Below are 14,894 nucleotides of genomic sequence, written 5' to 3'. Positions count from 1 at the left end.
TTAAGCCTACTATTTTCTAAAATGTCCTAATCAACTTGTTGTAGCATAGTAAAACTGAGTTGCTACCATACTGACTTAGGTATTTTAAAGGGCAGCAAATATTTTAGAAACTTAAAACACACGTTTTCTGTTGAAATTTTACATTTGCTTAGAATACAAAAGCACAAAACAGAAGGAATTTCGTTTTCTGCTTGCTGAAGGTATTTGGGTAAACCTAGCTTTTAAGATGGTCTTCTTTCAAAGATTTTTAAGAAGTTTCTGAAAGGGTACTGGCAACAAACCCTTTTAAAAGCTGACTTGTCAATTTCATTTCCCTTGATTTTGAAGAGACTTATCTTAGATTTCCTTTTGAAATATTTCTTCCAAATTTTCTAACCATGCTTGGCTTTACTTTATGGATGTTTCTTTTATATTCTAGAGAAGAAATAAAAAGATACATAAATATGGTAAAAGTATCATTCAAAAAGAATTTTCACCATTCGTTAAACTTCACAGCTGTTAATTAACCTGATTTAAAACAGAACACCAACAAAGAAAGATTAATACCCTTGGTTTGAAAGTAGAAATTCATTTCTCCACATTGTAAACTGAAGTTTTAGTGCACGTGTACGTACACCCCTTCCCCTGCCCCAAAGCTATCAAGTGAAGTCAGTGAATAAACTACCACATTTACTTCTGTTCTTGAACTAAGGAAAGACTACTTCTGTGAACATTGTTCCCTTTCTTTTGTGCATCATCAACTTTTGTTTTTCATTCTTTGGATTATTTCACAAGGACTTTCAAACTTCCATATTTTTCCAATTTAGAAGTATCATTTGAGTCCAGTACTTCTTTTTTTTTTTTTTTTTTTTTTGCGGTACGCGGGCCTCTCACTGTTGTGGCCTCTCCCGTTGCGGAGCACAGGCTCTGGACGCGCAGGCTCAGCGGCCATGGCTCACGGGCCCTGCCGCTCCGCGGCATGCGGGATCCTCCCGGACCAGGGCACGAACCCGTGTCCCCTGCATCGGCAGGCGGACTCTCAACCACTGCGCCACCAGGGAAGCCCTTGAGTCCAGTACTTCTTAATGTGCTGATCCTGATCCCATAGCTCTTTTTTCCTTTCACGGCTACCTCTAAAATGTGTTCCATCTATCTATGTCCACTCTTCTGGTTCTTCTTCAGTGTTCACAATGATTCTCTACTCAACGAAGTGTTGTTACAAAAGGGGGCCACTGACTTCTTTATGGGTCTGTCTAATCTCTCATCCATTTTCTTGATCACATTAGGTTTTAGTTTTAGGGGCACATATTCTCTTGACACTATTTCTTATTTCTCTAAATGCTCAGTAAACAGAGTTTCCTTCTTTCCCACTGATGTTCCTTTTTTTTTTCTTTTTAATTTGTACACTGCTGGTTGGAGTCAGCTGAATACATTCTAAGGAAGGCAGCCCCAGTTCTCTTTTACTTTTCTAGTAATTCCCGATGTGTATTTGGCCATTTTCACTTGGATATCCTAATGTACATAAACCATTATCTTCCCTTAAACTAATACCTTTTTCTAAGTGCTCCATTATCCTTAACAAGACAAAATCTTTCCTCTTTGGCAAGTACTGTAGTTTAGTATTCTCTCCCACTGTTTTCTCTATAGATTATTCATCTCTCTTTACATATAAGATATTTGATGCATTTTATACTATTCTTAGAAAATAAGCATATTAGGAAACCTAAGTCTCCATTATTTGAGAATTATCATAAATTTATTATTTGGTTGCAGGATTATGACTTCCTGGAGAACTTTTTCAGAAGACCAGTGGGACAGTACATATCTACAACAACTGCATATACACAATGTTAAACATTATTAAATATGGCATGTTGAACCAAATAATCATAGTAAATTCTTCTTTTCAGGACTTCATTGTTTGATTTTTAAATCTGCACGAAAGACATTTCCACTGAGCTTAAGGTAAACAACTGCCACTGGGCACCACAAGAAGTAAGGATTTATCAATGCAGCTTGGCAAAGCTATTGAGAAATTTTATATTACTCTAATGAAAAAGCATTGACAGAAAAAAATTAATAATAGTTTTCATGTTATTCTTAGACATACTCGTTATCTCATGAAACTGCTTTAAATTTCAAGTGCTATAATTATAAGTTCCTTTAGAGAAGAACCAAACTGGGTCTTAATGATCTTTATATTCATCACAGAACCTAGCACATAGTGACTGCATAGTAAATAAATACTTCCTGATTGAAGTCTTAGGAACTACAGTGTCAGAGAAACATAGGTCTGGACACAAAGGCCTAGAAATTGGTGGGTGCTATATACCTCTAGTTTCACTGAAGATGTTTCCTTACCATGGACTCATGTCACCTCCATATGCAATTGAGAGGATGTAATCACCACCATCAGCATTTTTTTTCAACTTGCTAATTGGAGTTAAAATATGATTGTAACTAGGTATAGACTGGAACCTCACAATAATTGCACAAATGAATCAGAGGCCAAATTATTAAAAATAAGAGGCTAAGAGAAAAATTTCAAGTGGATATAGTTTATCTGTAAAATATACTTAATCACTAACCTATTAAATAACATAGTTAATTATTTCAATTATTAGTTAAATTATTTACACACTCTTCTGCAATACGAGGCAGTATGGATAACAAAAAGGGTACAGAATATAGAGTTAGGAGATCCAGTTCCGGGTTCTGGCTCCATCATGAAATATCTCTGTGATCTTGGGTGAGCATGTTTTTTATTTTGTATCTTAAGTTTTCTTATCTGTAACAGGGATAACCACACTCACCATGTACAATAATAAAGGTGATGAGTACATAAAAGGAGACTCTCATGAAAACACTGTAAAAATACGTAAAGTACTATACATATGTTAGTTAATCATGTTATTAAATATCAAAATAAGAGCTGAAACATACCCATTGTTGGTCTGTTTTCTTGGAAGTGCTTATCACTTGAATTATCTTGGTGAACACGCTTGGCAGATCCAGAATTTACCTCAGCACTTAGTGAGGTATTTGATGTAGAGCTTCAAGGGAAAATTTTTATTTTAGTAAAGTCTTTTTTTATATCTCTAAATTCAAATACATATTCTACATTCAATAATGATTAAAGAAAACGTGAAATACTAAAATATTAAGTTGTAAAATCCCATAGAAGTAATTGGAGATACTAAATAAATTTTTGGCCCATAGGGAAGTTTAGCAGTGTGTGATTTTAATGACATCCAAATTGGAGATTATGAGTAGAGGTGTATGTCACAATTCTTTAACAGAGCATTTCAGGGTGCTGTGCTGGACTGCATGCAAGCACTGTTATTCAAAGTGTAGAGATAAGGAGCACACTGCAAGAGGTGAAAAACTAATCTCAGATTACCAAACCCCTAATCTGGGGAATATGAACAGGTGAGATTGTTTGCAAACCTTGTTTTTAAATCAAAGCATGGTAATAGAATGAGAATCTCTCTCTGATTATTGCAATTATAGAAAGTGAAATGAAAAGAATGACCTATTTTCATTTGTTTTGTCTTCAAAAATTTATATCACTCTCATGTTATTAATGGGTCAAATTTCTAACTCAATTTGAGTTGACATATTACAAAACACCTATTGTGGCCTCATGTCGCAGGATATACAAGTGAGTAAGGCACAAACAACCCATGTCCTGAAAACTTACATAATAGATATATGGTGGGATGGGGGAAAAATAGGACAAATACACAAAATAATACAAGGCAGAACAAAAAACAGCACCACAGGTTTTCAAACTACAAGAAGCCACAGGTTCCTGAGTTCAGAAGAAGAATGAAAAATGGAAGATTTTGTGGATGAGATGAGATTGATCTGGGTCCTGAAAAATAGCAATCCAACCCTTCCCAGTCCTACAGAGGATCAAGTTTTAGCAGGCAGGATTGGAGGTCAAAGTGGGAGATGAACATCCCTTTCCACACTGATTCAAATAAGCTAATTTTAGGAAATTTCTGGCTAGTCAAGATATTATATACCACTTTACAAGTTATTAATTTACAAGATATTAATTTGCTTGTCAGTTGGATTAACAATTGGAGGCTTCCCTTTATGGCAACAACTTGTTCTGGTAATCCTAAACCTGTGGTAAAGTGATGTGGGTTTATGTTTGTGGAACAGGAGAATATGGGTTATATGCTCAATGAAACTAGTCAGAAATGGCAATTTAATATGTTAGCAAAGAAAAATGGGTATAAGCACAGTGAATGCTGGGAAAAATAAGTCAACCTATGTATCTAAATTTTCTAGAGCCTGTAAGAGAAATGATTATGGTGTTCATAATGATGATTTTGCCAGCTCTGTTCAAGAATGCAAATATCTTCCCAAAATGGTTACAGAGAAGTACTTGTGTTATGAAAGTAAATAAATTCAGTTGTAGAAATTTTCTATTCACAAATGGTGCCAAATAAACTAAGTTACTATAAATCTATTTTGGATACTAAAACATACAGTTTTGATTATATATATATATATATCAGCTGTCTAAGGCAAAAATTCTTTTTGGGTCATTTGGTGATTTTATGTCTTCAAGTGTAAAGATCAATGTCACTGGTTACTTTCGATGAGGGTTGTTTTCCCTGCAATATATCTTAAGGTTTTCTTTATTATTTTATGGTATGATTCTTCACTTTGGTTAGTTCTAAGACCTTGTTTTCACTCATAGATTGTTTTTATTTGAAAATCAGGGTTTTGAATAAATCTATTTGAATAAAACTCACATTTCTAGGAATGAAATCAAAGCCTAATCAAATAAGTTATGTATTTATATATAAGTAAAACACACTCAAACATTTTTAGGATTTAGGTAACATAGTCAACTAATAAAATATTTAACATTTGTTATAAATTTGTTAGATTTATATTAGATCACAAAATAAAAAGACCTAAAATTGGTATGGGTACAAATTCAAATTATTTTAAAGACTGTTTTGAGAAGAAACCTACAGAATCTTCTAGTTGTAGGCCAAATGTATTTCCATAACTATTAATAAAAGTTAAGATTAGTCTTTTGTTCCCTTACATAGGTATAATATTTTTGCTTGATAAACATAATGCATCTCATATTCTTTCAGTGGAGATAAGTTCTAGTTGGAATCATAGACATTTTTCAAAATAAACCAAAGATGTATGTAGGTGTGAGACCACTTTTGAGTGCCAAGAAAGACTGTGGAACAAACAAAAAACCAACCAACCAACCAGACACAAAACAAACAAAACCCCAAACTAATAAATACAATTTATAAGAAAAAATTTACATATATATTTGTGTATTTGGTAAATTGATACATTTAGTTAAAATAGTCTGTTACAGTGATTATATAAATTGAAATGATTACACATCTGATATTCTCAATTTCAGTAGTTACTAAAAAATTCAGTCTGGTAGTTTTCTGGAATATCCAGTGCTTCTAGATGTTATTATTTTTTTCTTTTGAGAGAGAAACTGATAAAAAATAAAAATGTAATTATATACACGGAGCTGTTCCTCATTTTTAAAAACCATAACAAAATATACACACACCTAAATATGTACATAAAGCTGTTAAGTGGAAAATACCAGAGTCCATTACTCTCAAGCTCATGTAGATTTAATTGGGGGAAAGGAAGATTCTTTTAAAAAGTAATTATGTACATTTCTAGCATTAATCTCTTTTAACCTTAGTTAATGGCAGGATCTAATTATTGGTACCAGAGGGAATGTAACAGAGCAATTAATAGGCTATGAGAAATCTTACTTTCTTTAGTTGTCCTTTAATTTTATTTCGGAAGCCCTTTAACTCATCTAAACCCACTCCAAATACACAATTTACATACCAGGACATTTCTTGAAAAATCATTTGGTTTTGATAATGACTCTGTTTACATTTAAAAGTTATTCTTAGCTATAAACTTTTGCTACATCTTAGTTACAACAGCAGAGCATGCTACCAGTGAAGAACAAGGAAAGTTCCCAGCATTAATTAAAGAAAAGAATAACATGACTCACACAATGAAAATTAGTGACAAGATGGGTAAAACAGACGATGGTGGTTAGCTAGGCTAAGCGACTGATTCCCATATATGATTGCACAATTCAAATTTGTGACACAGCAAAATACAAAATTGTAAATGTCATGGATAGTCAGAGACATTCAGGAAAAATCAATCCATGAATTTTAAACATAAACATTTCAAGACTCCACTGGTACTTTGGACAGATGCTAAATGCAACTATGAGATGATACTCTATGTGGCACAAATAAATAGGCTGTTTGTAAATTTGTTAGCACTAGCCCGGATGATAACACGTCCATGGTGGAATATAGGAAACTTAAAAAATAGTTATCTTAAGATTGTATGCTCTTCTCTCCATAATCACATGTTAAAGAAAAAGAGGTAAAGCAAGTCAGATCCATTTTACAATTTAACCATTCACTGTATCTTGTCATTGCATTCTATGCTACAGGATATAAAGACTATATAATGGGCTTCATGTCATATAACTCAATATATTTAAGACTTTTTTCCTTGTCTTTAATTTTTAGCTGTTTTACTGCTATGTACCTAGGTATGTTTCTCTTTGTATTAATGTTGCTTGCAGTTTGCATTGCTTCTCAAACCTGTGATTTGCCAACTTTGGTCAGTTTTGGAAAATTATTAGCCAGCATCTTCTCAAATACTGTTTTTTCCCATTCTTTTTCTCACTTCTTTCTGGGACTCAAAATACACATATGCTAGACCTTTTTAATTGTGTCCCATATGTCTCTTTTTGCTCTTCTCTATATTTTTATCTTTTTATACTTTTGCAATTGGTTTGAATATTTTTCTATTAACCTATCTTACAGTTCACTAAACTTTCTTCTGCCATGCCTAATCTGTTAAATTGATTTGAGTTTGCAATTTCAGTATATTCTATTTTTCAGTTCTAGAATATCCATTTGATTCATTTTAATAGAATCCAGTTCTCTGGGAAATTATCATCTATTTTATTGAACTTACTCACAATTAAATTTTTAAAGTCCCTATCTGATAATCTCAATATCTGTATCACTGCTTCTCTAATTTGTTTTTTTTCTCTTGATTTTCAGTCATTTCATCCTGTCCCCCGGCATTCTTGGTAACTTTTGCTTAAGTGCTTAACACTGCATATGAAAAACTGTAGAGGCTGGAGGTGGTATATTCTTCAGAGATGATTTAATTTTCTTCTGGCAAGTAGGCAAAATAGAGCTAGATCACCTTGATCCAAAATGGGATTGAACTGGTCAAAGGTCTGTTTCAGGCTTTCAAGAACCAGTCTATTTCCAGTTTGCCCCACTCCTACCTAAAGCATAGGTCTTCAAAGATTTCAAATAAAACCCTGGGCGTTTAACAGGGCCTTTTCTCCATGATGATCCCTAAACAACAATTTTTGTGTCCTGGTCCCATGAGAAGGTCAAAACTCTGCTTATTACTTTAGCCTCTTGGCAGCCACTTTTAGCTGGTTTTGTGGCCTCTTATTACACAGAGTTTAGAAATTGGCCAAGACCTTGAGGGCAAAAGCTACACAGATTTTGTTGCCCTAGCTCAGTGAGATGTTGATAGCTATAGGCTTCCATTTTTGGCTTGACCTCTATATTTGATGCCATGAACTGGCAAATGCTAAATGGAAAAAAAGAGGCAGAGAAGGTCTCGTTCTCCACAACTTGTTTTCCTTTCCTCTGGGATCTTAGACCCTCAAGTCCTGGCTGTGTTGGTTGTTCCCGAGTGCCTTCAAGCAGCCGTTAGTTGAATTTTATCAGTTTTTATAATTGTTCCTGATGGAAAACTTGGTCTGATACAAGCTACAATGTCATAGCCAGAAACAGAAGTCTATTCACTCATCACATTTTAGTCATACATCAAAATCCATTAAAATAATATAATTTTAGGACTGAAGAAATTCAGTAATGTCTGGAGGGAGAAATACCAAATGAGTAAAAATTGTCAACAGAAGAAAACTTAAATGACCTTTCTGAAGGCCAGAAGACTTTTAAATTTATTTTTAATAATGTGAAATATGGAATACTTTATACAAATATCAAGTGAAATATTTGGGCTTTATCAAGATCTCCCTTTGATAATATAAAACTAGTGCTGGGACTTCCCTGGTGACACAGTGGTTAAGAATCCACCTGCCAACGCAGGGGACACAGGTTTGAGCCCTGGTCCGGGAAGATCCCACATGCCACGGAGCAACTAAGCCCATGCACCACAACTACTGAGCCTGCGCTCTAGAGCCCGTGCGCCACGACTACTGAGCCCGTGCGCCACAACTGCTGAAGCCTGTGCGCCTAGACCCCATGCTCCGCAGCAAGAGAAGCCACTGCAATGAGAAGCCCGTGCACCACAAAGAAGAGCAGCATAAGCCCGCGCACAGTAACAAAGACCCAGTGCAGCCAAAAATAAATAAATAAATAAAACTAGTGCTGCATTCAGAGCGGTTTACTATATGTATGCTTAAATGTGAATTGACAGTCTAATTACAAGAAATAAAAAGAGCTGTAGGAAACAAAGTATAAAGATGATCTTACATGTGTATAAAGCCTGAACCAGTTTATGTTTAAATGTACCTTGTTAGTTTCCGTTTCCTTTTGGCAGCAGCAGTCATTGCCATGTAGGATGGTACTATGCTTGGTATAGGCAGAGAATGTTTAGTTGAGAATGAAGAAGGGGCAAGCCTGTATATTAAATAATGAAAAATAAAAAGTAATTTTGATTTGTACTATGGAGAAAAAAGGGGGCATACACTTCCATAATTAGAACATCATTTTGTCTTAATACATAAAGGAAAACATTATTCAATACTATAAACTTCCCTTGATTGCCTGGGCTTTTCTTTTCTCTTTTTTAAACCATAGATAGATTTCTGCATTCCCACAGCATAGAAAGGTGAAGGTATCATTCTTCCCATATTTAGATTAATTGTGAACATACATATTAAGTGAGAAGGATATGTTTTTGCTTGGATGACATGCAGTCAACCATACCTTAGACTTACGACTATTTCAGAGTGAGCTGAGGTTTGCTAAACATCAATAGAAACTGTGGTATTTCCTTTAGTGAAGATATTAATGAATAATAATAAACAATTGGTAATCATCCACTGATGGCTTGTAACATCTTAACTTTGGAGTATGAAGAACAAACTAAATATATCTTAAGGTCTCCTCTAGCCTAACAAGGGTCAATCAACTTAAGTTTTAAAATTAAAGACTTCACAATATTGTGTTAGTGGATTACTATTTAGAGAGAAAGACAATTAAGATTTAATGAAGGTAAAAACACTGAGTTTTTGTAATCAAGATAGCATACTTCATCTGTGAAACAGATCTTAAATATACCTACAGAGGAAAAAGAAAGCTAATAGTTTAAAGGCTATGTAAATAAAACAAAAGAAGAATTGGCAAATAGTCCTGTGTACCTTTGTAAAATGTTATTGTTTGGTAGTGATTCTTGTTCAGGTAATTTACTTTTCAAGCTCTTGGTGTCTTCACATATAACAAATGTAGGCTCCAAATCCTCCTGGCCATATTCTTTTCTCTTGCTGAGAGGGATATCTACTTCACACATTTTCAGAGAATTATCACTGTTTGTATTTGAGTTGATGGCCTGAAAACTGGTAGTATGTGATGATGATTTTAATAAGGTCACTGCAGATGGATATTGAGAAGTTTTTCTACAGTCTTCTGGAGTATACACAATGGGTTGAAGTTCTTTGCTGAGGGAATCATTGAGCTGCATATTTTCAGACAGTGTAGATTTTTGGGGATGTTTTGCTTTCAAGGGAGAAGGCATTAATTTTCTTCGGGTTCTTTTTTGTGGAGGAATTTTAAGCAGATTAGATTCACTCGGAGATGTGCCTGTTCAACAAAATTAAAAAGAAGTTCAATAATGTTGCCTAAATAGTTTTCCAATAACCTTACCAGTTAAGAGAAGGAAAAAAAAGACCCCCAGTAATAAGTATATTTTCTGCCAAATTGATAAAAATTTAAAAGAAAATAAATAAGTTGGAAAGAAAAAAGTTATTGCTAATAACGTTAAAGTTAATAAACTCATTATAAAGAAATTCTACAACAGAAAATAGATACGAAGTAGCTAATATCAATATTATAGATACAGCTATCTTGAGATATTGGGCAATTATGAAAATAAACTGCATCCAGTAAATGTATACATTTCTCTAAGGATCTGTACCTGACCCTCTTATTCTATACTCTTATTTCTTTTCTTTTTCTTTGTTTAATTGAAGTATAGTTGGTTTACAACATTGTTAGTTTTTGGTGTACAGCAAATTGATTCACTTTTATATATATATTCTTTTTTGGATTCTTTTCCATTATAGTTTATTATAAGACATTGAATATAGTTACCTGTGCTATACAGTAGGACCTTGTTGTTCACCTATTTTACATACAGTAGTTTTTAATCTGCTAATCTCAAACTCCTAATTTATCCCTACCCCTCCTTTCCCCTTTGGTAACCATAAATGTGTTTCTTATGTCTGGGAGTCTTTCTGTTTTGTAAGTAAGTTTATTTGTATCTTTTTTCTTATATTCCACATTTAAGTGGTATCATATGATATTTGTCTTTCTCTGACTTACTTCACTTAGTATGATAATCTCTAAGTCCATCCATGTTGCTGCAAATGGCATTATCTCATTCTTTTTTTATGGCTATACACTCTATTTCTAATTATCCTCTTGCCACTACCTTCTCAGTCACGTGGGTCCCATATAACTAGATTTTTACTTTTTCCTTGCATTTCCCAATCTTCACCAATCCTGCCTCTTTTACACTTACAGTTAAAACATAATTCTGATCATGTCATTCCCCTGATTAAAGATGTTTAGTAATCTTTAAACAGAAACATAATGCCCAGAGATTTTTAGTAGGGGAATTCTTGTTCCTTGCTCCAAAATTAAGAGACAAATTGTTTTGTTTGAACTTAAGTGTGAACTCCCACAATACTAGACATGCTTAAATATTTAAGTACATAAAGACTTCTCACTTTCTTTTAGTGTACAAAATAATGACTTGATTACATATATAACAATAATCTTGATCAGCTCCAGTGTACTTATGTTGCATTTTTTAATTAATATATATTTTTTTCTGCTTTGCCTATTTCATTCTGGTAAACTTCATGGTGCCTGACACAAAGTAACTCTGCTTGGAGTGTGCTGTCCAGGGAAGAAACTGTAATGTGTATTTCTCACCATGTTTTCAAATCAGGCAGTAAAATTCCCAATTGATGTTATATTTGCTTTACAATATAATAATAACTTAAGTAACACTGAAAGCTGAATAAAATAAGTGCTGTGTATTTCAATAAAGCAATTCAAACTTTCAACCAAGTTAGAAAATACACTTATAACAATCAGCAACAGTACATGCATTATTCTTATTACATTAGTTGACAGTAGACTCTGCTGTGGCTAGGTTGACAATTACCCTCTAGGAAATACAATTTAAAAACAGGAAGAAAAATATGATCCCTGTTCTACTAAGGAATTTTACTTTTCTGAGAACTAGATAAATGAGATCCAGATCTTAAAATAATTTTCCACTCCCTTTAACATGACATTTGTCAAATTTTCCATTACCAGATATTTTTATACTAATGCTGCAGTGTAAAGACAGTAACTTTTCTCCACTGTGCTGCTACCACCAATTTGGTGGCTATTAATAGCTGGAAGATTAACTTCTTTTCCCAGGAGAAGGAGCAGGGGTATGTAGAGGATAGAAAACTATATCGAGGATAGAAAACTGAATTGGGAGTCAGGAGACTTGGATTCTATTTCTGGCTTCACCAACAACTCACTGAGTGACCTTGGGCAACTCACTTAAGCAGTGTGGGCATTAATACCCCCTAGAAAAAAGGGGATACTATCTTTCTATGTACAGGGATTTTCTAGGATTAGATAATATCTATAAAATACTTAGAGCTCAAGGAAAGGCTCTAGAAATATAGGCTTAAACTGTTAGCATTGTGACGTTCACAGGGTAAGCTGTAATTTACTTTCCAGTATTCCATCAATACCCAGCACATCATTATCACCAAAAGAATATATTTCAAACAATATATTGTTTGAATATATTTCACTTTCAGTTTATCAGATATCCAGTTTATCAAGGCTGATGATAAACTGTAATATAAACCCAAGGTATTGTGAAAGCAAGCACATCTAAGTGTTATTTGAACATGCAGGCGTCGTAACAACATTCTAAAATTTAGAACACAATGGACCATGAAACCTCAAGGGATAAGGATTATCCAGAGTAACTATTTTTCTTGTGCATATCTACGGAGGGATAATCTCTGGAGTGGCAGTGGGCAAATTCCCATGATGGTGGACCATGTTTTCTCCATTGCTTATAAACAGCATGAAAAGTGGGGGGGTGTCTTCCATAACACACCAAAAAAAAAAATCTACCAGTTCTTTGGGATAATCTAAACATAGATCCAATATCAAATTTTGGTAAGATCAGACTAAGTAACAGTTTGCAGTGAAAGCAATAGTAATCTTACAATGACATTATCTTTAGCTATAATTCTTCTCTCCTGATAGGATATGATAACTTGAAGGAGAAACATGAAGATGCGGCCGATAATGGACTCACATACCACTGTTTTACTGGACCTGAAAGGAGAGATGCTACAGACACACAGCATGTACAAAATACAAATCCAGGGGGTTCTTTTCTTTCTATCCTCTCAGTTATTAAGTACAGATAAAATAAAAAGAGAGCAGAAAATAGATGGTCAATTCAGGACTACTTAGGCTGACTAGTTGCTAAGAAAGGTTCAGAAGATAATCAGAGCAAAATAAGATTTAAAGGCTTAAATAAAAATTAGACAGTCAATTCACTGTAACTGTAAGGGGATAATGATTCCATTTATTCCTGAAGACTAAAAGAGCACGATAAACAACATGAGATTTCATTTTGAATACGATATTCAGAATATATAAATACAGCTATATAATAAATAGTCATTCCCCTTTAGTTAGGCAAGAATACTTGAAGTGGGTATGGCAAACTGGAGGGTGCTGGATTAGAGGCTACAACAACCACTGGATATGCTAGGTCTATGTCTATAAAAGAGATCTGCTGTACTTTTCCATTAGAGGATGTGCAGTAACTTTCCAGAAAAGCAGGCTTGGGGAGTCTGTAGTTTCCCGTGATTCAGCCTGGGAAAATACTATCTAACAAGATTCTGTAATTCTTTGGCCTACAGAGTGGAAATGACAAAGAAGGAACCTGGAGGAAGATTATAATTCCTTTAAAAAGGGCCCATAAAACGAGAAAAGGAATCATGTAGTTAAGGACTTTCAGAACAAGGGACTCTAATAGGTAATGGTAGTCAATGAAATACCTCAGCAATAGAGGTGCCACACAGGAGGTGACAGGACATTAAAAATGCATCGTTATAAGGTAGGCTCTTATAAAGTAGGATGGAAAAGATTGGCAGCTGCTTGGGAGGACAGCAAGTCTTCTCTCCAGGGTCTCTCCATCTAAAGAACCAGCCTACTACATCATATACTAAGGATAGAAGGTAGCAGGTATCCTATGTTCCGAAAAATTTTGTTATTTCTAGACCATGTCTTGGAACTTTAATTCTCCAGCACAGTGTAGGTGTACTGCATTTCTATTGCTCTGAAATGGTTATGATCCATGGTTATGTGAATATGACTTGTTGAAATTCATGTCCAAATAATAACAATAACCATAACGTCGAGACCTTTAAAAGAAGTTACTACTATTATTTTCAATATGGTATCAACGTTTATTTGATTAATGAAAAAAAAGGCTGTAGTCAGCTATGGAACAAGAAAAACAACCTAAGAGGACTGCATGTGCATAAAAAGATTCACTGTTTGTTCGTTCATCTAGTATTAAGCACTGCCATGTTCCAGACCTTTTCTAGGTATTGAGAATATAGCAGAAAACAGAACAGTTAAGAATTTACATTTCTGAGGGGAGAAGGCAGAAAAATAAATCATCTTAATACGTTAATAATGATATATGAGCTGTAAAGACAGTAAGACAGAAAAGTGGAGTAGAGGGTGATGGGAGATAGGAGGGGTGTGGTTTATGATGGCCAGGGAAGGTGATTCTAAGAATGGGATATGTGATCTGAGACTTGAATGGCTATGAAGGAGGCAGGCCTACAAAGATCTGGGGAAAGAGGCAGAGGAAACAGGAAGCGCAAGACCCAGTGGCAACAATAAATTTGTTGAGCTCAAGGAAACGAGAGAAGGCTAGTGTGACTGAAGTGTAGTGAGTTAGAGGGAGAGAAGAAATGAGAAGCTAGAGATATTGAAAGAGGCCAGCCTGTGTTAGGATATATGGATAAGGGCTTGGATTTATTCCAAGTGCAAAGGGATATCTGTGGAGGATTCTAAGCATGGTTATGATGTGATCTGATTTACATTTTTAAAAAAGATTGCTTTGCTTACTGTGTGGAGAAAATATGAATGGGTAAGAGAGGAAACAAGGAACAAGAACAGTAACAAGACTATTGCTATAGCTCAGGCAAGAAATAACAAGAGCTTGGACTCGAGTGGTAGTAGTAGTGATAGATGTGGGAAGGGTGTGGTAATCAAATAATCAGATAAAAATTATATAAAGTAAATCCAGAATGTATGTAATAACATACATAGGTGTGATGAGGTATCTGACAATCAGGAACAAAGATAAGGAGTTCACACAAAGGAGTAGTATATATTAATTTTATACCATTTTACAGAAATTGACAACATTCCATAAAACCATGAATCATTTGACATGCACAATTACAGAGAAGTTCAAAAGGTCCTAAATATCATCCCTCAAATTTGGCATTCTCTTCTTACTGACATTACCTG

At 34.5% G+C, this 14,894-nt stretch overlaps 1 protein-coding gene across 1 annotated transcript in view; it reads right to left on the bottom strand.

The window, feature by feature from the left end:
- Nucleotides 1-243: 243 nt before the first annotated feature.
- Nucleotides 244-14,894, bottom strand: part of KIF18A (kinesin family member 18A) — a 79,060-nt gene continuing 64,409 nt past the window's right edge. Inside the window, exons 14-17 of the mRNA XM_079930560.1 lie at nt 9,449-9,887; nt 8,598-8,705; nt 2,923-3,032; nt 244-414 (exon numbers count right to left, since the gene is read on the bottom strand). Of these exons, the coding sequence (XP_079786686.1) occupies nt 332-414; nt 2,923-3,032; nt 8,598-8,705; nt 9,449-9,887 (740 nt within the window). The 3' untranslated portion in view covers nt 244-331. The remainder of the gene's footprint in view (nt 415-2,922; nt 3,033-8,597; nt 8,706-9,448; nt 9,888-14,894) is intronic.

The sequence above is a fragment of the Stenella coeruleoalba genome (genome assembly GCF_951394435.1).
Source record: "Stenella coeruleoalba genome assembly, chromosome: 8".
NCBI classification, from domain to species: domain Eukaryota; kingdom Metazoa; phylum Chordata; class Mammalia; order Artiodactyla; family Delphinidae; genus Stenella; species Stenella coeruleoalba.
This window is presented reverse-complemented; position numbering and strand designations above follow the sequence as displayed.